This window comes from Heteronotia binoei, chromosome 11, assembly GCF_032191835.1.
Source record: "Heteronotia binoei isolate CCM8104 ecotype False Entrance Well chromosome 11, APGP_CSIRO_Hbin_v1, whole genome shotgun sequence".
NCBI classification, from domain to species: domain Eukaryota; kingdom Metazoa; phylum Chordata; class Lepidosauria; order Squamata; family Gekkonidae; genus Heteronotia; species Heteronotia binoei.
Window position 1 is genome coordinate 82,253,064 of NC_083233.1, and position 26,085 is coordinate 82,279,148.

At 47.9% G+C, this 26,085-nt stretch overlaps 1 protein-coding gene across 1 annotated transcript in view; it reads left to right on the forward strand.

Annotated features, from left to right (window-relative positions):
• Positions 1–26,085, forward strand: part of ACACB (acetyl-CoA carboxylase beta) — a 117,583-nt gene that overhangs the window by 18,001 nt on the left and 73,497 nt on the right. The window contains exons 4-13 of the mRNA XM_060250399.1: positions 13,337–13,469; positions 15,032–15,170; positions 16,211–16,320; positions 18,291–18,372; positions 19,846–19,944; positions 20,165–20,271; positions 21,095–21,205; positions 22,682–22,891; positions 23,830–24,000; positions 25,428–25,589. Of these exons, the coding sequence (XP_060106382.1) occupies positions 13,337–13,469; positions 15,032–15,170; positions 16,211–16,320; positions 18,291–18,372; positions 19,846–19,944; positions 20,165–20,271; positions 21,095–21,205; positions 22,682–22,891; positions 23,830–24,000; positions 25,428–25,589 (1,324 nt within the window). The remainder of the gene's footprint in view (positions 1–13,336; positions 13,470–15,031; positions 15,171–16,210; positions 16,321–18,290; positions 18,373–19,845; positions 19,945–20,164; positions 20,272–21,094; positions 21,206–22,681; positions 22,892–23,829; positions 24,001–25,427; positions 25,590–26,085) is intronic.

Genomic DNA, 26,085 nt, shown 5'->3' on the forward strand with positions numbered 1-26,085 from the left:
CCCCCCCCCCCCACAACTTTCAGGTGGTTTCCTTGACTTGGAGCTCAGGTTGGAGCTCCACGGAGCCAACTCTATCTACTACCTTCCCGATACAGATTCAGTAGCTGTGTGGGTCTGAAGTAGCAGAACAAAATTTGAGTCCAGCTGAGTCCTTTAAGACCAACCGAGTTTTATTCTGGATAAAAACTTTGTTGGTCTTAAAGCTGCCACTGGACTCCCACTTTGTTTTTCCAATATGGAATTAATCATTCTTAAAAAAAATTTGATTTATACCCCACCTTCCCCGCTGAGGCGGGAATCAGGGCGGCTTACATCAGATCATAGTATACTGTGATCGCAGTCAATAAAACCATTAAACAATATAAATTAAAAACAATATACAGTTGGTGCTAACAAATTAGATGTTACTCATTCTCAGGTTGACAGTCGTTCCAGCATTCTATGGTCAACTGAAGGCTTGCCGGAAGAGAATGGTCTTACAGGCCTTGCGGAACCGAGCGAGGTCCTGCAAGGCCCTAACCTCTTCTGGCAATTGATTCCACCAGCAGGGGGCTGCCACTGAAAAGGCCCGATCCCTGGTGGTCGGCAGTCTCGCCTCCTTCAGCCTGGGAATCACTAGGAGATGTTGAGATCCAGATCTCAGCACTCTCTTGGGAACGTGTGAGGACAGACGGCCCCTCAGGTAGCGGGGTCCTTGGCCATATAGGGCTTTAAAGATAATAACCAGCACTTTGTAACGAATCCTGTACACTATTGGTAGCCAGTGCAGTTCCTGCAGCGCTGGCCGTAAGTGCTCCCACTGTGCCGCCCCAATAGCAGCCTAGCAGCCGTGTTCTGCACTAACTGAAGTTTCCGGGTTTGCGACAAAGGCAGCCCCAAGTAGAGGGCATTACAGTAGTCCAGTCTTGAGGTGACTGTTGCATGAATCGCAGTTGCCAGGAAAGGAACGAACTGTTTCGCCCGCCTAAGATGAAAAAAGGCGGATTTTGCAGTTGCTGCTATCTGGGCCTCCATCCTCAGGGAGGCCTCCAATAGCACCCCCAAGCTTCTTCATTGGAGACCTCCTGTGGTTCCCTTCTGTCTGTGCAAGCGGATGTGCTTTCTGATGGTATACTGAGGTGGAGTTGATATCAGTTCCTTTAGAGGTACTTCTTAAAGCTGCAAGGCCTCTGTAGAAGCCCTGAAATTGGGGGTTTGGGGGTCAGAATGGGCCTGTGTTACTTCAAGGTTTGTGTGGTGGCTGTTTGTGTAAAACACAAGTTCAACTTCCGGTCACTTTTTAAACATCATTTTTTAAACAAAGAGGCTTTTTTGAAAGCTGGATAATGAGAGGGAAGAGGAGATTTGTGGCTAGGTGGGGGACCAGCCTGTCATCTAACGTTGCCAACCTCCAGTTGATGGCTGGAGATATCCTGAGATTACAGCTGATATTCTGAGATTACAACGGATATCCTGCAATTACAACCGATCCCCAGGCAACAGAGAAGATGGCCTCTTTGGAAGGTGCAATCTGTGAAGAAGACGACATTGGATTTATATTCCGCCCTCCACTCCGAAGAGTCTCAGAGCGGCTCACAATCTCCTTTCCCTTCCTCCCCCACAACAGACACCCTGTGAGGTAGATGAAGAGATTGGATTTATATCCCGTCCTCCACTCCGAAGAGTCTCAGAGCGGCTCACAATCTCCTTTCCCTTCCTCCCCCACAACAGACACCCTGTGAGGTAGATGAAGAGATTGGATTTATATCCCGCCCTCCACTCCGAAGTGTCTCAGAGCGGCTCACAATCTCCTTTCCCTTCCTCCCCCACAACAGACACCCTGTGAGGTAGATGAAGAGATTGGATTTATATCCCGCCCTCCACTCCGAAGAGTCTCAGAGCGGCTCACAATCTCCTTTCCCTTCCTCCCCCACAACAGACACCCTGTGAGGTGGGTGGGGCTGAGAGGGCTCTCACAGCAGCTGCCCTTTCAAGGACAACCTCTGCCAGAGCTATGGCTGACCCAAGGCCATTCCAGCAGCTGCAAGTGGAGGAGGGGGGAATCAAACCCGGTTCTCCCAGAGAGAGCTCTGGCTGACCCAAGGCCATTCCAGCAGGTGCAAGTGGAGGAGTGGGGAATCAAACCTGGTTCTCCCAGATAAGAGTCTGCGCACTTCACCACTACACCGAACTGTGGGAGTATGCCTTGCTGAAGTCCTTCCCTCCCCGAACTCTGCCCTCCTCAAGATTCACCCCCACGATCTTCAGGTCTTTCCCAACCCAGAGTTGGCCACCCTGCTTGTCTCTTGCTTTGCTCTTCACACTGTGAACCTACAAAATGGGTTCTGTTCCACCGTCTGCAGTGTGTTCCCAGCAGTGAGTGAAGGGTTTCTGCAAATCAGGTGCCAAAGGTCACTTGGGAACCACGTGGGGCGAAGGACAGCTTCACTTCTGATATCTCAGCCTTGCAGAGGCCGGCCGGCACTTTGTTCTCAGTGTTTTCCTTCTGAGTCTTTGCCCTTTGACTGATTGGTTGTGAAACAGCTTTACAATTGCACAGCATCCAAGAAGGTCAATGCTCTCAATGCACAGCAGCTAAGAAGGTCAGAGCGCCTGCTCCGGCTGCAACGCCACTGAGGATGTTCTCCGCAGCTGAGAACGAAACGTCTGGAAGAAAAACTTTCTCCGGTAGAACACGGCACTTGAGCCCGAAAGATTCTACAAACCCTAATGATGTTGCCAGCCGTGAAAACCTGAAATCTTTGATAAGCTTTACAATTGTTTGTAGCAGTGAACGGGTCTCTCTCACTATTCATCTGTCTGCAAAGAAGAGGGATTCTCACTCAGCGCTCTGGGAGCGATCCGTGTCTTCCCTAAATCTGTAACAGTGAGGGCAAACCAGCACATGGATTGTAGCGCGCAGTTGATTGTCTGTTGCCTTTGGCAGTCTTCTGGTGGCGCTTGGGTTGGCTTGGCTTGTCTGGAGCTGAAACCACCCGGTCCTCTGGTCTGGTCCACCAAGGTATTCCATTATCTTCAGATAGCTCAAGTGAATGCGTCTGGATTGTCCACTCATAAGTCACAGCTGCCCTCCTGTTTCCCTGTATTAAAAGTACCTGGGAATATGCCTTTTTTCTTTTAAAATTTTTAAACTCTTATTGTATAGACAACCAAATAAATTACAGTTAAAAAGGTAAAGGTAGTCCCTTGTGCAAGCACCAGTCATTGCCGACTCTGGGGTGACGTTGCTTTCACAATATTTTCACGGCAGACTTTTTACAGGGTGGTTTGCCATTGCCTTCCCCAGTCCTCTACACTTTCCCCCCAGCAAGCTGGGGACTCATTTTACCGGCCTCAGAAGGATGGAAGGCTGAGTCAACCTTGGGCCGGCTACCTGAACCAGCTTTCGCTGGGATCAAACTCAGGTCATGAGCAGAGGGCTCCAGCTGCAGTACTACAGCTTTACCACTCTGCGCCACGGGGCTCTTAAATTACAGTTGCAGCCTCTCATATCATTATCAAACCAAAACGAAAGATATGTTATTATTGTGGATTATTGCTACAACAACAAATTGCAGCAAGCTAACTAGTCAATGAAACAAAAGGAAATCTTCGGCCCCAAATGTTTGAGAGGTTTTTAATTCACCAGAAAAAATATGTATCCAGGCTGACCATTTATGTGATGACAGATTACTCTCAAATCGTTCCACCCAATTTGTAATTTTGTCGAGCATAAAATACTCCCAGGTCTTTAAATACCACTGGTGCAATTTTGGAATATTAGACCCCCAATTTGTAGCTAATGCATTCTTTGCCGTATTAATAAAGTCGACATGAGGTCTCTAGTATCCCCAGGAATTGAACTTTCTCTCCATAGGTTTAACAAAAAAAGTGTTGGATCCCCAGGTATAGTATAACCAGTTATCATTTTACTTTGAGATATTTCCTTCCAAAATACCGTCACTTTTTCACAAGTCCACCAATTGTGTAAGTAAGAGCCCTGTTTTCCACATTGCTTCCAACATGCAGGAGATGAAATTGCCTCTCGCCTTGTTGGTACGGAAGTGCCCGGGGCCTGTGTGTCAAAGATTAAAGGGTTTGTAGAATCTTTCGGGATCAAGTGCCGTGTTCTACTGGAGAAAGTTTTCCTTCCAGACGTTTCGTTCTCAGCTGTGGAGAACATCCTCAGTGGCGTTGCAATGCACAGCAGCCAAGAAGGTCTGAGTGCCTGCTCCGGCTGCAACGCCACTGAGGATGTTCTCCGCAGCTGAGAACGAAACGTCTGGAAGGAAAACTTTCTCCAGTAGAACACGGCACTTGATCCCGAAAGATTCTACAAACCCTAATGATGTTACCAGCCGTGAAAACCTGAAATCTTTGATAAAGATTAAAGGATCTGTTGGGGTCATCTTTTAGAAAAAGAAGGGTATTATCAGGGTCCCCCTTCTTGCGAGAGGACGATTTCTTCTTCCCTTCCCTGTTAAGGCTTGGAAGGCAGTCCCCAGGGTGAGGGAGGGCCGTTTTTCCCCCTGAAGCCACGTGGGGCTGCTAGAGAGTTTGCTGCCGCCTGGCTTTTCCGTCAAGGGGAAGGGGAAGCCGCAGGGCCAGGAGGAGGGAGAAGCGGCAAAGCAATGGAGGCAGCGTCAGAGCCACCGCTGGGCTCCTCTGGGAGGCGCCGAGGGGAACTCCTTGGCGGAAAGGGAGAAGAAGATGGGGCAGAGCTCAACTGGTTCCAGTGCCTCTGGAGGTCAGTACCAGCCAGCGGAGTGGATGGGGAAGTGTCTTGTCTTGGACGGAGCAGGGATTCCTACTTGGTACCTCTGGGAGCTGTTACTTTGCAGGGCATACCAACAACAAGACGGCTCTGCTTCAGCTGGATGAAGAGGAGAGTCACTGGTGTGCCCTTGTGTGTGTGTGTGTGTGGGAGGGATCCTGACTTTGAGTGTGTGTTTGTGTGTAGGTGGGCACTCCCAGCTCCTCTTCAGAAGCTGTATGGACAGGACAGCGGGCTCTCTCCTCTCCCTCTGACCCACCCTCTTTTGTTATGGAAAGTGTCTGGAAGTCAGACAAGTGGGAGAGCTGCTTTACAGAGAGCCTATTTTCAGTGTCTCATTTCCAGAAGCGGGAGAGTTAAGACAGGGGACTCGTGTTGTTCTTGCTGTACGCTGGCCCCTTGGGAGCCCTCCCTGCATTTCTAACTCGGCCTTTCTCAAACTTTTGGAAGCAGAATGTTGTGAATGTTAGTGTCATGGGTCTGGATTGGGCGATGGGTGTCCTGGCTGTTCATTTAAGCCACAGTGGCTAGGAAATGATCACAGATGGAATCGCCTGTTTTCAAAACAAGGTCCACGTTGCTTGTGATGTCACTTCCCCCCTTTAACCCTTAACTGATTTGTACTGCTAGTTCTTCCCTCCCATGCACACTTTTTTTCTTTCTTTAGGTGTTCAGTCTGGAGATTAATTTGGTGCCCGAGTTTGTGTCCACCTGTGCAGTAACCTTGTGAAGCTAGATGCTAGTAAACTTGTAGTGCTGCTTGGGTTTTCCTAAAGATTGTATTTCATTCAGAGAATTTTTAAAAATTGCTTATAGTGTGGGAAGGAGGTGTAATATTCACTTCCTAGGTGAGTAATTTTTTTTTCTTAAGAGCATAGTCTTACGATTGCTTCCACAAGAAGAAGAAGATGAAGATATTGGATTTATATCCCGCCCTCCACTCCGAAGAGTCTCAGAGCGGCTCACAATCTCCTTTCCCTTCCTCCCCCACAACAGACACCCTGTGAGGTGGGTGGGGCTGGAGAGGGCTTTCACAGCAGCTGCCCTTTCAAAGACAACCTCTGCCAGAGCTATGGCTGACCCAAGGCCTTTCCAGCAGGTGCAAGTGGAGGAGTGGGGAATCAAACCCAGTTCTCCCAGATAAGAGTCCGCGCACTTAACCACTACACTAAACTGGCTCTCCAGTTTTGCATCCAGGAGGTTTGGCTCCAGTTTTGCATCCGGGATCTTTTAAAAAAATTGTTTGGCGCTTAGAAACATAGAGCCGGAAGGGGCCTCAAAGGTCATCTAGTCCAGTCTCCCTTCCCCCCACGCAAAGGAAATTCACAGCTGCCCCTCCCCACTCCCCCAGACCAGTGATCCCAGAGGATCAGCCCTGCATTGCCCCTGACTTGTCCATTTGCTGAGTTTCCCCTTGTTTGATCATTCCCAAACCTATTTTAATGGAGTGCTTACACACGTGTGGTTTGTCCTGGCTTGGGTGCTGTTAGGACATGGATTCCTCCTCTCCCTGCCCCCCACTCATGGTACTTCCAGACACCTCCCAGTTTTACTGTGTCTGTCTCATGTTCTTTCCCAGCTCTCCCTCTCCCTCTCCCTCTCCCTCAAGCTCTCCCTCTCCCTCAAGCAGGCTCGGGGCAGGTTCCAACAAGCAACAAATATAACCCAGCTTCTAAAACATGGCAATTAACCAATAAACAATGATAAAATAACATCAGTAAATAACAGCAACGGCAATTGATGGCATTGTTGGATCTCTCCAGCTCCATCTGCTCCCATAGAGGCTCCCCACACGGGCGCAGGTGGATGGGAAGTGGCGCTGCAGACGGGGCAGGCGGCAAACAATATATAAATGCAACCTAACAGGCAGTGCAGAGCAAGGCAAGGCAATGCAGGGAAAGGGGAAGCCAAGTAAGAAAGATCACACAAATCCAAGGTGGCACCTAGGTAGATGGCCACTTGTGCCCCCTCTGGGACCATTGTCCTTGCCCCAGTCCTTCACAGTGGGCATTTCCCCCCTATCTGGGATTTTTTTGTTTCTAAAATTGATTGAAGAAGAAGAAGAATTGCAGATTTATACCCCGCCCTTCTCTCTGAATCAGAGACTCAGAGCAGCCTACAATCTCCTTTACCTTCCTTCCCCACAACAGACACCCTGTGAGGTGGGTGGGGCTGGAGAGGGCTTTCATAGCAGCTGCCCTTTCAAGGACAATCTCTGCTAGAGCTATGGCTGACCCAAGGCCATTCCAGCAGCTGCAAGTGGAGGAGTGGAGAAGAAGACTGCAGATTTATACCCCACCCTTCTCTCTGAATCAGAGACTCAGAGCGGCTTACAATCTCCTATCTCTTCTCCCCTCACAACAGACACCCTGTGAGGTAGGTGGGGCTGAGAGAACTCTCCCAGAAGTGGCCATTTCAAGGACAACCTCTGCCAGAGCTCTGGCTGGCCCAAAGCCATTCAAGCAGCTGCAAGTGGAGGAGTGGGGAATCAAACCCCGTTCTCCGAGATAAGAGTCCGCGCACTTAACCACTGCACCAAACTGGCAGCATCGTAGTGTCATCTGGCTATCGGGTTCCATCAATTTCTAGCTTTCCTTTTTAAAAGAAAGATGTAAGTCTCTGGTTCTTTTTTGGTACAGGGCTGTACATTCCACTTATATGTCAACAGCTGAAGAAGCTGAAGACGTTTTTTTATTTAAAAAAATGAAAATTGGAAATTAAGACTGTTTATAATCTTACAGCAATTATTAGTTGCTGATTTTTAAAACAAAACTAAAAAACAACCACCACCCACCAGTGGTGTGGGGGAAGGCTGGGGGGGGGGGGAGGAGGGCTGAGGCATGGGTGTAGCTGCTCTGCTGCAGCTGCATTGGAGAAACCAGATTTTCGTTGTTGTTCAGTTGCACAGTGGAGTCCGACTCTTTGTGACCCCATGGACAAAGCCACGCCAGGCCCTCCTGTCTTCCACCATCCTCCGAAGTCTGCTCAAATTCATGTTTGTTACATCAGGAACGCTGTCCAGCCATTTCCTCTTTTGCCGTCCCCTTCTTCTTTTGCCTTCTGTCTTTCCTAGCATCAGGATCTTCTCCAGGGATCCTTCTCATTTGGTGGCCAAAGTATTTGAGCTTCAGCTTCAGCATCTGACCTTCCAGGGAACAGTCAGGGTTGATTTCCCTTAGGACTGACTGGATCTTCTTGCAGTCCGAGGGACTCTCAAGAGTCTTCTCCAGCACCATTCTTCTGCACTCGGCCTTCCTTATGGTCCAGCTCTCACAGCCATACATTACTACTGGGAATACCATCGCTTTGACTATGCAGACTTTTGTTGGCAGGGTGATGTCTCTACTTTTTATTAGACTGCCCAGGTTCGCCATAGCTGTCCTCCCAAGGAGCAAACGTCTTTTAATTTCATGGCTACAGTCACCATCTGCAGTGATCTTGGATCCCAGAAATGTGAAGTCTGTCACTACTTCCATGTCTTCCCTTCTATTTGCCAAGGTGTGATGGGGCTGGATGCCATGATCTTAGTTTTTTTGATGTTGAGTTTCAAGCCTACTTTTGTGCTCTCCTCTTTCACCCTCAACAAGAGGTTCTTTAGGTCCTCCTCACTTTCTGCCATTAGAGTGGTGTCATCTGCATATCTGAGGTTGTTGATGTTTTTCCCAGCAATCTTAATTCTGACTTGTGCTTCATCCAGGCCAGCATTCCGCATGATGCACTCTGCATATAAATTAAATAAACCAGATACAAGCGCATTTAAAGCATCCTTTTGGTTTTCACATGCACATCAGCCACTGAGGAAGGGCTGGGAAATGGCATGTGTGAATTTTGTCCCTAGGGAAACTGAAACTTTGCTTAAAAGACTGGGCATTTCCCCCCCTGTATTATACATGATATTAAAATATATATTCTTATAAAATTATCTTTGTTTATAAAAGTTATAGCTTAAGCTCCTTGTAAGCGGAAAGATGTGTGTTGGCGAGGAGAGGTAGAGTAGGCTCGTAGGTCCTTCTGACATCGCACAAACTTTACACTGGTATCAGGAGGAGACACCTTGTACACCCTGGGCCAAAGGAGCACAGCGAAGCAGAGCAGATTCTAACTGTTGATAACAGACCAGCAGTGGGCTATGGGTTGCTCTGCTGCTTTGCTCTGGGTGCAGGGATTCTCCCTGCTGGTCTTAATCAGGGTGAAAGGATATTTCTCTACCAGCCTCGACCATAAGCTAACCTGAGTTAACTTTCCCACAGTTAGAAAAGATCCTTGTACGCATTTATATCTTATTTTGACGTCTTTATTGCTTTAAATGTTGTTTCCCCTTAATTGGATCCATACAGCTGTGGACCCTGTGCACGTGGCTTCCTGTCTGTGCTTTGTCTCAAAATGTCTACAGCAGGGTGGCCAAACTGTGGCTCTTTCACACATATTGTGTGGCTCTTGAAGCCCCCACTGCACCGTTTGCTGGCTTGGAAAAGGCATTTCTCTCTTTAAATCACTTCGCCAAGCCAAGCCAGCCGGCAGCATGGAGAATGCACTTAAAGTTAAAGTCGCTTTCTTTCCAACTCTCCCTCCCCCCATTTTATTGGCCTTATTTTCTTCCTTGCAGCTCTCAAACATCTGATGTTCATGTCTTGTGGCTCTCAGACATCTGATGTTTATTCTGTGTGGCTCTTGTGTTAAGTGAGTTTGGCCACCCTTGGTCTACGACATCATGTTATATGCTAATTTGTTGTTTTTTTCAGTCCTGTCTGTAAGTTTGAATGGTTTTCTCCCTTTCCATTGTATCTAAAGAAGTGTGTGTGTACACGTGGAAACTTATACCTTGAATAAAACTTTCTTGGTCTTAAAGGTGCTTATTAGACTCTAACTTTATCCTGAGTTTGCAACATAACCCGATGTCAGACTCTGTTTAAGGCAACGCCACTGTGAAGGGGAATTTGGAAGTTGGGGGTTGAGGGGGGAGGTCGTAACGGGGGTGGGCGGGGCACAGCTTGCAATAATGCTGTACTCTGCTCCTGATCTCTTAGCCAAGGTTAGAGGGGTTGGGAAGCTCTCTTCTGCGTTGCACCTTGCTGCCGGAGCTGTTATCTGCCTGCTGTCACTCAGCCTGTCTCCAGAGCTGCTGACCGATAAAGCAGCTTCCTGTTGTATGTACAGCAAATCCTCTTTGTCAGCATGGAAGAGGTCTTGCTGCTTGTGTAGCCCTTGTGAAGGTCACTTGTTCCCACACAAGACAAGAATGATCTTCTGCTCAAGTCTCAGTCTTGGAGGGGAAGGAAGCGTATTTCCCCATGCCCTGAGAAAAACAGTAAGATGTTAAAAGTTTTTGATCTGGAAAAAAAACATCGCATTGGTGAGCCTTTCTCATGTGTGTTTTTGTTTGTTTAGTAGGCTTATATTCCACCCTCTCCTGTAATCAGGCTCAGGGCAGGTCACAAAATAAACTGAACAACAATAAAAACCTATAATTTAGAACTAAAAACAATGCAATGCAATTAACAAACCAAAGTGGGCGTCAACGTGGCAGATGCGGTTCAATGTGGCCAAGTGCAAATTAATGCACATTGGGGCCAAGAATCCCAGCTGCAAATACAAGTTGATGGGGTGTGAACTGGCAGAGACTGACCAAGAGAAAGATCTTGGGGTCGTGGTAGATAACTCACTGAAAATGTCAAGACAGTGTGCGTTTGCAATAAAAAAGGCCAACGCCATGCTGGGAATTATTAGGAAGGAAATTGAAAACAAATCAGCCAGTATCATAATGCCCCTGTATAAATCGATGGTGCGGTCTCATTTGGAGTACTGTGTGCAGTTCTGGTCGCCGCACCTCAAAAAGGGTATTATAGCATTGGAGAAAGTCCAGAAAAGGGCAACTAGAATGATTAAAGGGCTGGAGCGCTTTCCCTATGAAGAAAGGTTGAAACGCTTGGGGCTCTTTAGCTTGGAGAAACGTCGACTGCGGGGTGACATGATAGAGGTTTACAAGATAATGCATGGGATGGAGAAAGTAGAGAAAGAAGTACTTTTCTCCCTTTCTCACAATACAAGAACTCGTGGGCATTCGGTGAAATTGCTGAGCAGACAGGTTAAAATGGATAAAAGGAAGTACTTCTTCACCCAAAGGGTGATTAACATGTGGAATTCACTGCCACAGGAGGTGGTGGCGGCCACAAGCATGGCCACCTTCAAGAGGGGTTTAGATAAAAATATGGAGCAGAGGTCCATCAGTAGCTATTAGCCACAGTGTGTGTGTATATATAAAATTTTTTGCCACTGTGTGACACAGAGTGTTGGACTGGATGGGCCGTTGGCCTGATCCAACATGGCTTCTCTTATGTTCTTATGTTCAAAGAATGATAGAACAATAAATGAAGTGCATCAAAGGCCAGAAGGGCACATTTTACAGAATAAAACAATTCTTGGCCCAAGAATATAGTGATGGCAATAATAAATAAGATAGCACTGTAGTAAAGCATGATGTCAGCTTGCAATAATGCCATAGAGAGAATGGCCAAATTCCGTGGTTTTTTTCTTTGATATTCTTGATATTCTTTTCTTTGATATTTGAGCTCCTTTGCCTGTGGGAAGTATTGTCTTGGGAGACTGTTTAAGATGGGAGTTCGGTGGCACATGAACATTGCTTTAATGGGTCAGACCAAAAGTCCATCTGGTCAAGTGTTTTGTTTCTGGAAGTGGCCACTCAGAGGCTTCTAGGCATCTTATGAGTGGAGGTAGCCTAGCTCTATCTGTCCCCAGCACCAGATTTTCAGAGGTACTTACTTACTTACTTTCTTACTTTATTCGATTTATATCCCGCCCTACCCCACCGAGGTGGGCTCAGGGCGGCTTACAACAATAAAAGCTAACAAAGGTCGATTTAAATACAATTAAAATTATACAATAAAATACATAAAAGCCTAAAAATACATAAAACTCACATCGATATACACTATGCTACTATTCCTTAAATCAGTCCTTCAAATTTCCAATATTCAGTAATCTGATGTTTAAGATTAATATTCAGGCATTCTGCTCACAGTTAATTATATGCCAACCGGAAGAGGGTTGTTTTACAGGCCCTGCGGAACTGTTCAAGGTTCCGCAGGGCCCTCACCTCCTCCGGGAGCTGATTCCACCAACAGGGAGCTGCAATCGAGAAGGCCCTGTCCCTGGTCGCTTTCAGACGGGCCTCAGACGGGTAGACTGCTTTAGTACATGGAGTCTCCATTTAACTGTCATAGCCATCAAAAGACCTAGCCATCCTGAAGCTTTCTAGTCAATTTTTAAAGCCATGTAAAGACCAATGGTAGTGAATTCCATGCATTAACTACATGCAGTGTGCACTTTTTCTTGTCCTGAATCTGCTGCCAGTTAGTTTCAGTGGGTGAATATAGAGAGTTGGAAGGTTGCATGTTTATCTTTGCTACATCAGACAAATAGGTCATTCCCTGCACATAAGAATAAATGTACATAAATCCAACATTAAAAACCACAACGCTCAAAAACATCTTAATGTTACAGGTAATTGCTCACCTAAGAGCCACAGTTCTCAAACATAGAACTTTCAAAGGGAAATTTGAAAGGGAAATTACAACACAAGATTGCTTAACTCAAGTTAATTCATAAGTTCAGAACAATGGGCAAGCCAGGGCTGAATAGGGACACAGGATTCTTATCTCACTTCAGATACTAATTTTCTGCCTCCCAAGCATTTCCCCTCTGCTTTAATCAAACCAACTCCAGTGGGTGTGATACCCTTGCATCCTCTCCCCTTCTGATTGTGATAAAAGAACTCAGACCTCCATTTCTACTCTGTTGTGTCTGATGAAGGGAGGTTTGGCACCTAAAGGTTTATATCCTGAAACTCTTGTTGGTGTCTGAGGTGCTCCTGGAACTCAGATCCAATTGTGTTGCTGGTCAGGGCTTTTTTTGTAGCAGGAGCTCCTTTGCGTATTAGGCCACACACCCCTGATGTAGCAAATCCTCCAAGAGTTTATAGTAGGCCCTGTATGAAGAGCCCTGTAAGCTCTGGGAGGATTGGCTGCATCATGGGGTGTGGCCTAAGATGCAAAGGAGTTCTTGCTACAAAAAAGCCCTGGTTAGTTTCAGTGGGTGAATACAGATGGAAGGTTGTTCAGAATTGGGGCTGGTTGGTCTTAAGCCAGCAGCTTTGGAGCTAGCAACAAGTTCCCTTGGCAGTGCATCATACTGGGACAAAGTTCTCTTGAAGCTTCTACGAAGCTTCTACGGCATCCTTGAAAGCAAGTCCTCAAAGGTGACTAGAGTGAAAACCCTTTTGCTAGCCAGCCTATCCACATTAAACTACAGTAGCCATTTCTGGCCCATTGACAGTCTGGGGGGAAGGGGAACAGCCTCTTTCCTAATTTGAAACCCTTGACTGCTGCCTGGTCACCTGGAATTTATCTTGACTCTCCAGTGGTGATCAGACAGGCAGCTGTGCTCGTTCCACTGCACGTCACCTTTAGCCACCCGTCTGTCTAATTGGGCTCCTCCTCTCTCCAGGGATCAGTTCTTGTCTGAGCAGCAGGTTAATCCCAGACTCCTATTTCCATCCCTTTCTAGGCCCAGCATGTCGGGAATGCACCTTGTCAAGAAGGGCCGCGAGCAGAAGAAGATGGATCTTCACAGGGACTTTACGGTGGCTTCGCCTGCTGAATTTGTGACTCGCTTTGGAGGGAACCGGGTTATTGAAAAGGTACCTCTCCCGGAGAAGGAGGGCGCAACAGTGCGTGCGCTATCTATCCGTTCCAGAGAAAATCTTTTTTGAATGAGGCCTAGACTTTAACTGCAAACATTTGGATCCCTGTTATGTACTTCTGAACAAAATGCTGCAGGGTATTTTGAGTGTTGATCCATGGAGCACAGTCCTGTCCATTGTGATAGGCTGGTGGGATTATTTGAGATTATTTCCAGCAGGGTTACCTGAGACTGCAGGAGGGATTGTGGCTCAGTGGCAGAGCATTGGCTTGGCATACAGAAGGTCCCAGATTCAATCTCTAGCATCTCCGGTTAAGAGGATCAGGTAACAGGTGATGGGAAAGACCCTTCTCTGCCTGAGACTCTGGAGAGCTGCTGCCAGTAGACACTGTTGACCTTGATGAACCAGGGGTCTGATGATTCAGAACAAGGCAACTTCATGTGTGAGTTTCATGTGTGTGAGATCCTCTTAGGGGCTGAGGATAAGAACATAAGAGAAGCCATGTTGGATCAGGCCAGTGGACCATCCAGTCCAACACTCTGTGTCACATAAGAACATAAGAGAAGCCATTTTGGATCAGGCCAGTGGACCATCCAGTCCAACACTCTGTGTCACATAAGAACATAAGAGAAGCCATGTTGGATCAGGCCAGTGGACCATCCAGTCCAACACTCTGTGTCACATAAGAACAGAAGAGAAGCCCTGTTGGATCAGGCCAGTGGCCCATCCAGTCCAACACTTTGTGTCACATAAGAACATAAGAGAAGCCATGTTGGATCAGGCCAGTGGACCATCCAGTCCAACACTTTGTGTCACACAGTGGCCAAAAAACCCCCCCAGGTGCCATCCAGAGGTCCATCAGTGGGGCCAGGACATAAAAAGTCCACACACTGTTCCTCCTCAGAAATACAAAGCATCACTTGCCCCATACAGAGAGTTCCAACAATATGCTATGGCTAATAGCCACTGATGGACCCCTGCTCCAGATGTTGATCCAATCCCCTCTTGAAGCTGTCTACGCTTGCAGCCGCCACCACCTCCCTGTGGCGGTGAATTCCACATGATACTCACCCTTTGGATGAAGAAGTACTTCCTTTTATCTGTTTTAACCCGACTGTTCAGCAATTTCATTGAATGCCCACGAGTTCTTGTATTGTGAGAAAGGGAGAAAAGGACTTCTTTCTCTACCTTCTCTGTCCCATGCATAATCTTGTAAACCTCAGTCATGTCACCCCTCAGTTGATGTTTCTCCAGGATAGGTCCTCTGCACACTGCCACAGTACTGTGACTTCCTTTGAGAAGAACATGTTGGTCTGAAGCAGCAGAACAAAGTTTGAGTTTTATTCTGGGTGTACGCTTTCGTGTGCACATAACACAGAGTTAAACTTCATTGGTTGTAAAGGAACTTTGTCCCCTTGAAAAACCTTGTCCATAGCTTTTTAACGCTTCCTAATCTGTCTTCTGCCTGGAGTGTCGGTCACCCTCCAAAAATACAAACCATTCTAGAAGCAGACCTGTTTTCCAAAAAATAAAACTCGTTCTTGTTCATTTTACCCCAGGTGCTGATAGCAAACAATGGCATCGCTGCTGTGAAATGCATGCGCTCCATCCGCAGGTGGGCTTATGAAATGTTCCGGAATGAGCGAGCCATTAGGTTTGTGGTCATGGTTACCCCCGAAGACCTTAAAGCGAATGCTGGTAAGTGATGAGAGGGTGACCTGGTTGTGTATTCAACAGTATTGATGATTCAGAAAAGAGCAAGATTCCGGGAGGACCTTCAAGACTAACAAAATTTGTGGCCAGAGCTGGATTAATGGTTAGGCCAAGTAGGCACTGGCCTATGGGCCCCCCATGCCTTTAGGGGCTCCAGGCCAGCCCCCCGGTTTCCCCCCTGTTGCAGTCTTCCCAACCAACATTCACAGCCAGCAACTCTTTGCCCTGTCAGTAGAGCATGTGCAGAGTGCAGGAAACAGGGAAAAACCACCAGGTCGACGCAAGTAAAAATATGAGTCACACACCAGCACCTTGTGTTAAATAGTGTATTATACAACTATATACAAGGGCATTCACAGAGGTGGTGCAGTGGAGCAAATATACAGCTCTGAGGATCAAAGTGCTTTGCCAGTAACTCATTGAAGTAAGAGAGAGAGTTTGTCTGGCACTGTTCAGCATATATACATTTGGTCAGCCAATCACATCTGTCCATGAAATGTGCTGACTCACAGCAGGTGCTTTCCAGGCACAAATCCAGCTCCAACCTGCTTTCTGCCAAGGTAGCATCAGCCTGACCTGTCAAGAGCTGTCAGGATAGATGCTCCAGCTCTAAGCATGCTTTGCACTATGGACTTTATACCGACATGCCCGACTTGCCTGGTGTGGCTGCTGCTGCTGTTGTCGCCAAGTTTGCCTCTCTCTGCCTCTCCCCTGCAGCTTAGTCAAAGGGGCTTTTGAGAAGGTGCCTGCAGGCTGCAGGGGGGGCCGTGGGTGGTGGGGCGGGCACTCAGACTCTGAGATAATTTGCAAGGGGGCCCCCAAGATTTCGACTGCCTAGGGGCCTCCATAGGGCGCTATTTGTGGCAGGCTTTCATGAGTCACTGCTCACTGCTTCAGACTCACGAAATCTCCTCCCCTCCCTGCCACAAATTTTGTTAGTCGTCGAGGTGCTCCTGGTCCCTTTCTCTTTTCTGCTGTTAAGAGACAGACTAACACAGCTACTCCTCTTGATCTTTAACCTTCAGAGTACATCAAAATGGCTGACCAGTATGTACCTGTTCCTGGTGGACCCAACAATAACAATTATGCCAATGTAGAGTTGATTGTAGATATTTCAAAAAGAATTCCAGTGCAGGTAAGAGGGAAGCGGCATCTTTCCTGTTTCTTGGGTGCAGGGGTAGACTGGGGGAGGGGAAGGGCCGTGTCCCTCAAGGAGGAAGGAAGAAGGAGCCTTCTGGGCGTGTCCTTTGATGCGTGAGGCTAGATGTGGCAGTGGCAGATCATGCCAGCCCTGCATGGCCCTGACATGGCATTATTGGTATCCCCCTGGTCATCCACCCACTAAGCCTTTTCCTGTTGGCCTCGAAGGCCGCTCTGCCCCTTCTGAAGGATACTAGAGAATTTGGCAAACAGTTTGGTTTGTTTGCTTGTTACAGTCTGGCCAAATGTGTTAGTTCAGGGAACCATTTCTGTAGCCGTTTGTTTCTCATGGCAGCACAGTGAGCTGCAGAGGATTCTTGGGGAATGTTCTAGGGTAGACATTCAGTTTATACGTGGGGCTAGCCAGGCCTCTTGAACCTCACTGCCACTGCACATGTCCAGTTGGCATCCTCACTGCCATGCCTATACTCCCCCTTGGCTGTGCCTTGCTGGGAAAGATTCTGAGCAAGTGGGCAAGCTGTCTTTCAGCAGTCCCAGGTTCTTGATTGGTCTGATGAGAGCCAGTTAGGTGTAGTGGTTAAGTGTGCGGACTCTTATCTGGGAGAACCGGGTTTGATTCCCCACTCTGCCACTTGCACCTGCTGGAATGGCCTTGGGTTAGCCATAGCTCTGGCAGAGGTTGTCCTTGAAAGGGCAGCTGCTGTGAGAGCCCTCTCAGCCCCACCCACCTCACAGGGTGTCTGTTGTGGGGGAGGAAGGTAAAGGAGATTGTGAGCCGCTCTGAGACTCTTCGGAGTGGAGGGCGGGATATAAATCCAATATCATCTTCTTCTTCTTCTTGTAGAACATGAGTTGAGCTTCTGGGAGACCCCAGTATTCCCAGGGGGACATTTTGCAAATCACTTAATAGGTGGTGATGGATTTCCTTATGTCTGCAAGGTAGACTCTGAAACTACCAAATATCTGTTTGGGTCTGCTGCTGATGAGCGTAAGAGAAGCCATGTTGGATCAGGCCAATGGCCCACCCAGCCCAACACTCTGTGTCACATAAGAGCATAAGAGAAGCCATGTTGGATCAGGCCAATGGCCCACCCAGCCCAACACTCTGTGTCACATAAGAGCATAAGAGAAGCCCTGTTGGATCAGGCCAATGGCCCACCCAGCCCAACACTCTGTGTCACATAAGAGCATAAGAGAAGCCATGTTGGATCAGGCCAATGGCCCACCCAGCCCAACACTCTGTGTCACACAGTGACCAAAAAAACCCCCCAGGTGCCATCAGGAGGTCCACCAGTGGGGTCAGATTACAACTCTGCTAGCCATTGCTAGGATTGTAATTGCTTCAAAATGGGGAGATAAAAGCTCACCTTCGTTATCATCCTGGCAAAATAAGGTGTGGGAATGTTTTGTTCATTGCAAAATCACTAGTTGTCATCTCATGCCTAGCTTACAAAATTATCAAGAAAAATTTAAAGCAGTATGGTTTCCAGTAGCATCGTATTTGACTCAGCAAAATATGGTTCCTAATAAGGCTTATTATCAGGGCTTGCTATTTTTCTAACACATGTCCTTCCTTATTGGTATCTTCTCTGTAGCAAATATGTATTTGCCTTTGTTTTAATGTATTGTCATATTGGTTTGGTGTATGTTAAAAATAAAGATTATTAAAAAAAACAACAACTCCAGAAGCCCTCCCACTCTTGCCCCTCCCCTCAAGCACTAAGAATACTGAGCATTACTGCCCCAGACAGAGTACCTTGTGGCTAACAGCCATTGGTGGACATTCTGCTCCAGATGTCGATCGAACCCCCTGTTGAAGCTGTTGATGCTTGTAGCCCCCAGCGCTTCCCGTGGCAGTGAATTCCACACCGTAATTACTTTTGAGGCGAAGAAGTACTGTATAATTCACTTTTATCTTCTGATGACGTAAAACTTTTATTCCAGGCTGTCTGGGCTGGCTGGGGGCATTCTTCTGAAAACCCCAAACTGCCGGAATTGCTGCACAAACATGGGGTAGCTTTCCTAGGTAGGTGTGTGTTTGGATACACAGTGTTTAAGATACACAGTGCTGTATATTACAATAGATAAAACAGAAGCATTCAAAGTGGCCATATCTCTTTGTATGTGTGTGTTGCCACCAGCACAGATGTCAAACTATGGAGACTGTCAAGGTGTGCAGTTTGGGGGTAGGGTGAAAGTTCCCTTGAAATCTTTTAGGGTTGCCTATCTCCAGGTAGCGGAGTACAATCTGAGAGAGGTCACTATAATGGATAACACAACAAAAAATGCAAGCTAGTGACCGATTTACTAAGAAGTTTATAGAAATCAGTCCAAATGTCCCAAACATGTACATTCAATATACATGTTTTGGACATTTGGACTGATTTCTACATACTTCTTAGTAAATTGGTCAATAACTTGCATTTTTTGTTGTATCTCCAGGTAGTGGCTGGAAATATCGGAATTACAGCTGGTCTCCACGTTACAAAGATCAGGTCCCCTGGAGAAAATAGCTCCTTTAGAAGGTGGGTTTTGAGGGATCATACCCCACTGAGGCCCCTTCCCTCCCCAAACCCCACCATCCTCAGAACATCAGAGAAGCCATGTTGGATCAGGCCAATGGCCCATCCAGTCCAACACTCTGTGTCACACAGTGGCCAAAAAACCCAGGTGCCATCAGGAGGTCCACCAGTGGGGCCAGGACACTAGAAGCCCTCACACTGTTGCCCCCCCCCCAAGGACCAAGAATACAGAGCATCACTGCCCCAGACATGAGAGAAGCAATGTTGGATCAGGCCAATGGCCCATCCAGTCCAACACTCTGTGTCACACAGTGGCCAAAAAAAAGGAGGTTCAAAAGTGGGGCTAGAAGCCCTTCCACTTTGCCCCCCCCCAAGCACCAAGAATACAGAGCATCACTGCCCCAGACATAAGAACATTAGAGAAGCCATGTTGGATCAGGCCAGTGGCCCATCCAGTCCAACACTGTGTGTCACACAGTGGCCAAAAAATCCAGGTGCCATCAGGAGGTCCATCAGTGGGGCCAGGACACTAGAAGTCTTCCCCCTATTGCCCCCCCCAGCACCAAGAATACAAAGCATCACTGCCCCAGACAGAGAGTTCCAACAATACACTGTGGCTAATAGTCACTGATGGACCTCTGCTCTGTATGTTGGTGCAATCCCCAATCTCCTCAGGCTCTACCCCCAAATCTCCAGGAATTTCCTAACCCAGAGGTGGCAAGGCCTTCAGTGAATTGTGTGCAGACCTGTTCGTTGAGCCTGGAGCCTGGGGCAGAGGTGAGGCAGGCCTGCGAACTTCACTATGGCTCCCTCTTACAATTTCCTACCTGCCCTTTTACGTGTTTCAAGTCCTGCCCATGAAGAGGCCACCAAAATCTGGCCCAAGCAACATTCATTTCCGCAGAGCTGGCAGAGGCAGGTTTGCTAGAGGATTGTGCCTCGTGCGAATTCCACTTATGGACCTTTCTGTTTGCCAGGCCCACCGAGTGAGGCCATGTGGGCCCTCGGAGACAAGGTGGCTTCGACCATTGTGGCCCAGACGGTCCACATCCCTACGTTGCCGTGGAGCGGGAGCGGTAAGAGAATTTTTCACTGTGTAACTTTGCCCCCGTTGGAGCATGGTTTGTCTTATATAGCACAACACACGTTACGTTCCCTTGTGCCTCATCTCTTGCCCTGCATCCCATCTACCACTGACAGAATCTCTCTGTGTTGTCTCATATGAGCTGGGGATGGTGAGGGCTTGCTTTCTGTTGTCCTACCGTGCCCACCAGTTCTCCGATATGAATTTTGTAGATTTGGTGGCTGACTGGACTGAGGAGAATGAGCAGCGAAGAACCATCACTGTTCCCCTGGAGACGTACAGGCGCGGCTGCGTGAAGGATGTGGACGAAGGTTTGGAGGTGATGGGGGCAGGGAACCGTCCCCCTCCCCCCCCACCCCAATTACATTGGTCTGATTCTTGAGGCTGGGAATTGGGGTTGGCAAATCCAGCATGGGACTAGTTTTATCTGTTAGCATGTTTTACCCACAGAGTTAGTGTGATTTTATTATGTACTTTAGGATACGGTTGGAAAAAGCGAAACCATTCCTGGCATTAGTCCCTTGCCCCAAAACTGATGGAAGTGCATTTGGCGCATAAGACACATTTGAGTGGTGCATGGAAATGTTACAGATTATACTACATGTCTTTTGTGGCTTTTAGGTTCTACTGTTTACCATGTTTGAGTTCAGTGGCACTCAAACATGGTAAACTAGAATTCTGGGAATGAAACTTCGTTGGTCTTAAAGGTGCCACTGGACTCAAACTTGGTTCTGTTGCTCCAGACCAACACGGTGAAACACCTGATGCTCCCTCTCCCCCCACCCTCTCTGTGTATGGCAAATGGATGCATACATGCCCATGAAGATATTGGGATGTAGTCCACAGAAATAAGTCTATTCAGTCTTCAGGGTGCCATGACAGTTTTAGTACAGTTTTCAGTTGGATGCTGCCCTTTTCTCTCCCGAGACAGGCATTGTTGGGGTGAGGAAACTGGCTGCCAGAGAAGGCTGAAGGAAATCTAGGTGGACCACAGTGAAACTGAGAGAAATAAATGGCTAGTCATGGAAACAGAGAGTGCAGGCCCTGTTTCCATGACTTTCTTTATTCAAAGCTAGGGTTAGTGCCCAAACTTTATTTGGTTCTCTGCTTTTTGGACTGTTTTTCCTCCTCTTTCTCCTCAGGCTTCTGAGAGAATTGGCTACCCTGTGATGATCAAGGCCTCTGAAGGCGGCGGCGGCAAAGGGATTCGGATCGCAGATGGGGCAGAGGAGTTTCCTGGTCGCTTCAGACAAGTAAAACAAAATACACTATGATGATTCTCTTCTGTGTTGCTGATTTCCCCTCCATTTTTGTCACGTTCTCCTGTTATAGATGAAATTGTACTGTGGAGGACTTTTATTTCTGCACCTCCCCCCCCCCCCTCCAGTCCTGCAAAATATTTTGGTGGATGTAGCCACACGATCATGTTGGGCCTTTCCCTCCCTCAACTCTGTGGGGCTTTTGAAGAAAGCTTTTCTGTTGCTGGGAGATGAGTCACCTTCAGGTTCCACTTTGCAAACGGAAGTGTTTCCGTTCACGGGGATCATATCACCGTTCACCAGAGCTGTGTGTGTTGATTTTCGCAAACCACACTATGTCAAATCTTGTAAAGTTCTGACTGAGAAGGTTGAGACTGACTCAGAAAAGCATGTACACATTTATATTAAATTCCCTTACAGGAAACAAAATTTTGTTGTTTTTTCCCCTGTGACTTTTAGCCCCCCTCCCCATATGTTATGCCCAGGTTTAAAATTAAAACATGTGTTGACGTATTCATAACAAGCAGCAGCCAGCTTCTTTCCTCTGGTGTGGAGTTTGACCTTGGGAGAGGTATAATTAACAGAAGGGAATATGCAAATCTTGGTCTGTCTTCATTTCTGAAGGCACCGTTTCCCTAGTTTCTGAAAGCCCAGATAGACATTGCAGTGGTCGTGGGTCAGGCATTACTGTGGCTGCCAGTGCATTTTGAGAGAAAAATCTGACCATTAAAAAGTGCCTCGAGGGCCCAAAACTGTTTTAGCACTTGAAAAGGCCTGGCGAAGGACACAAGATTGTCTGGTCCCACTGCCCTGAGGTAAGTGTGGCGAGACCAGGCAATCTTGCTGCATTTTTAAATGGCTAAATCTTTAACAGGGTGGCAGCCATGGGTCAGACCTGTGGCTGCTGTGGTGTCTAGTTTGGCCCAGAGATTAATTTCCATGGTGTCTGGTGGTAAAGCTGCAGTACTGTGGTCTGAAATCTCTGCTCACGACCTGAGTTCGATTCCGGTGGAAGCTGGGTTCAGGTAGCTGGCCCAAGGTTGACTCAGCCTTCCATCCTTCCAAGGTTGGTAAAATGAGTCCCCAGCTTGCTGGGGGGAAAGTGTAAAAGACTGGGGAAGGCAATGGCAAACCATCCCGTAAAAATGTCTGCCGTGAAAACGTTGTGAAAGCAAAGTCACCCCAGAGTCAGAAACGACTGGTGCTTGCACTGGGGACCTTTCCTTTCCTTTCCTTTCCTGCAGTGACAGGCAAACTATAGTTAAGGGAAGTTTGGACTGACTTCTTCACTGTGGACCCCTGAGAAGTTTCCTAGCCAACTCCCCCCCCCGACCCCCGGTTCCCCGGGTGTAGTTTGCAAGTTATGACCTTTGCACAATCTCTGAAACTTTTCTCCCTCTTCCCTCCTCCCCCCTTTCTGTCAGAAGGGCAGGATATAAACCTGAATTGTAACGATGATGTGCCCAACAGGTGCAGAGCGAGGCTCCGGGGTCTCCAATCTTTGTGATGAAGTTCTTGCAACATGCCCGCCACCTTGAGGTCCAAGTCTTAGCCGATCAATATGGTAACGCTGTGTCATTGTTCAGTCGAGATTGCTCCATCCAGCGAAGGCACCAAAAAATCATCGAAGAAGCTCCTGCAACTGTAGCCCCTCCTTCTGTGTTTGATTACATGGAGCAGGTACGTATACAGAACTTTCCCACAGGGGTCGTTTTGTAGAAAAATAGGTGGGGGAGCTTATTAGCATAACTTATTAGCATATGCCCCCCCCAGCCTAAAGCAACCTAATGCAAGAAAGGAGAGCCCCGGGTGAGCAAGGCCTGCTTGGGCTGGATAGAGATCCAGGCCTCACTCGCCTGGGGCTCTCCTGGGTCACCCCTCCCCCAGTCAAAAGGCCAGCAAGCCACCCACCTCCCAGAATCACATAAGAAGTGGAGAAAGGGTGGTGAGGGCTTCTCCAGGGGTGAATGAGGGCTGCTGGGGGTGTGGCAAAGCCCCTTGTGGCTGGCTGGCTGCCCGCTCTCCTAATCCAGGGATTGTTATGCAGCTGCACCTCCTATTCAATGGCAAGGTAGGTGGGATGGAAGAGGGGGAACCCTCAGAAAGGTTCAGGAGCTGTGCTCCTGTGAGCTCCTGCTGAGTCTGAGGCCTGCTTTTCCATCAGTGGCGTGTGAATGAGTGAACAAAGTTAGAGTCCAGTGGCACCCTTAAGACCAACAAAAAATGTTTCTGGGAATAAGCTTTGTGTGCGCGCGCAAAAGGTGCCGCTGAGCTCAGACGTTCTGCTGCTTCAGACCAACACAGCAACCCACCTGAATCTGTGTGAATGGATGATGGTTGTAGGCAGCCAAGAAGAAAGTCTGAAGATGAGCTGGCACCCTAAAGACTAACAAAATTTGTGGCAGGCTACGAGCTTTCGTGAGTCATTGCTCACTTCTTCAGCTATTTTAGGAGGAAATATCAGGAGGGGCCTTGGTCTCTGTGTCTCGTTTGTTGGCCCTCCAGGGTGCAACTGATTGGATGGCCCCTGTGTTTGAAACAGGATGCTGGACTAGATGGACCACTGGTCTGTTCCAGTAGGGCATCTTTTAAGTTATTTCTTCCCTCTCCCGCTCCAGTGTGCTGTGCGTCTTGCAAAAATGGTGGGCTACGTAAGTGCAGGGACAGTTGAATACCTGTACAGTGAAGACGGAAACTTCCACTTTCTGGAGCTGAACCCCCGCTTGCAGGTGGAACACCCCTGTACAGAAATGATTGCTGATGTTAACTTGCCTGCTGCTCAACTCCAGGTAAGTAAAAGATGGCTTAAACCAGTTTTCATCCTTCTAGAGTACTGGGCTTGGTAGCAACCAGATCTTGGAAGGTGCGATGCAACAAGCTAGCGAGAGCTCTTGTGAAAAATTGAAGTGGCCTTGCAGCTTCAGTCCATCTAGCTTTGGTACTGTCTTACTCTGTTGTGAGCTCTTGTTTCTCTGCCTGAGATCCAAGTTTTTCATAGCAGTTACTCCGTGAGATTCTAGAACAGGGGTGGGCAAACTTGCTTAATGCAAGAGCCACATAGAATAAATGTCAGATGTTTGAGAGCCATAGGACATGAACATCAGATGTTTGAGGACTGGGAGGGAGCGAGGGAGGGAGGAAGGAAATAGATGGGGGAGGAAGGAGGGAGGGAGAGGTGGAAAGAAAACAACTTTAAATTCATTCTCCAAGCCACCAGCTGGCTTGTCTTGGAGAAGTGATTTAAAAAGACAAATGCCTTCGCCAAGCCAGGCGGTGGGGGCTTGAAGAGCCTCACAATATGTGTGAGCCGCATGTGGCTCCTGAGCCCCCGTTTGGCCACCCCTGATCTAGAACTTCAGACTTTGAACATATGAGAGAGCAGCTTTCTCCCATCTGTCTGTCTTTCTCAGGAGTTTCACCTCTAAATGGCAGCTGCTCTTGACGGCTGCAAGAAGAGGAGGTCCTTTCCTAACTCGTGGTGGACATGCTTGGGGTTCAGTCTTGGACCTTCCGCGTGCAAAACTGGTGCTCCATCACTGAGCTATAGAATTCGTTCCTTTTTACTACTGAATGTGGTTAAAGCTAGTGCAGATCTCTGGTTAAAGTTAGGACTTCATGCAAGAATGAGAAGAGCACAGAGGAAAGGGATTTCTTGTTCCTCTTTTGAGCCTCCTATGTGTAGAACTGCCCTTGAAGGAAAGATATTAATTTCATAAAAATATATATATGAGAGCCAGTTTGGTGTAGTGCTTAAGTGAGCGGACTCTTATCTGGGAGAACCGGGTTTGATTCCTTACTCCTCCACTTGCAGCTGCTGGAATGGCCTTGGGTCAGCCAGAGCTCTCTTATCTGGGAGAACCGGGTTTGATCCCCCACTCCTCCACTTGCAGCTGCTGGAATGGCCTTGGGTCAGCCAGAGCTCTGGCAGAGGTTGTCCTTGAAAGGGCAGCTACTGTGAGAGCCCTCCCAGCCCCACCCACATCATGGGGTGTCTGTTGTGGGGGGAGAAGCTACAAGAGATTGGAAGCTGCTCTGAGTCTCTGATTCAGAGAGAAGGGCGGGGTATAAGTCTGCAGTCGTCTTTTTCTTTTTCTTCTTTTCTTTTTAAACAAATATTTCAGATCCTGGAAAGCCAAAGGAGGATGTTAAGAAATGGTGTTACTTTGCAGAGTTGTTCAGGGAGTCATATCTGTTTTCCTTCTGTTCCCCCACTTAGATTGCCATGGGGGTGCCTTTGCACAGAATGAAGGATATCCGTGTCCTTTATGGGGAGTCCCCCTGGGCAGACACCCCCATCCCCTTCGAGAGCCCAACCAATGTTCCGGTACCCAGAGGTCACGTGATCGCCGCAAGAATCACCAGTGAGAATCCTGATGAGGTGCGTTGCTGGAATTCAACGTGTTTCCCTCTTGCTTGTCTGTAAGCGAGAAGGGGGGAAGCAAGGTTGGGCTGCTAGTGATGGATCCCACTGTTAACTTGTAGGCACTGTGTTTTAAAATTCTTTTATCAAGAAAGCTCAACTTTGTGCGACCGGAGTTATGCAAATAGACAAAAGCAGGAAAAGGAAAGGTCCCCTGTGCAAGCACCAGTCGTTTCTGACTCTGGGGTGACGCTGCTTTCACAGTGTTTTTCACGGCAGACTTGTTACGGTGTGGTTTGCCATTGCCTTCCCCAGTCCTCTACACTTTCCCCCCAGCAAGCTGGGGACTCATTTGACCAACCTCGGAAGGGGATGGAAGGCTGAGTCAACCTCGAGCCGGCTACCTGAAAACCCAGTCGCTGCTGGGGGATCGAACTCAGGACATGAACAGAGCTTAGGACTGCAGCATTCACACTCTGCGCCACGGGGCTCTTAAGCAAAGCAAGAGCTGCCC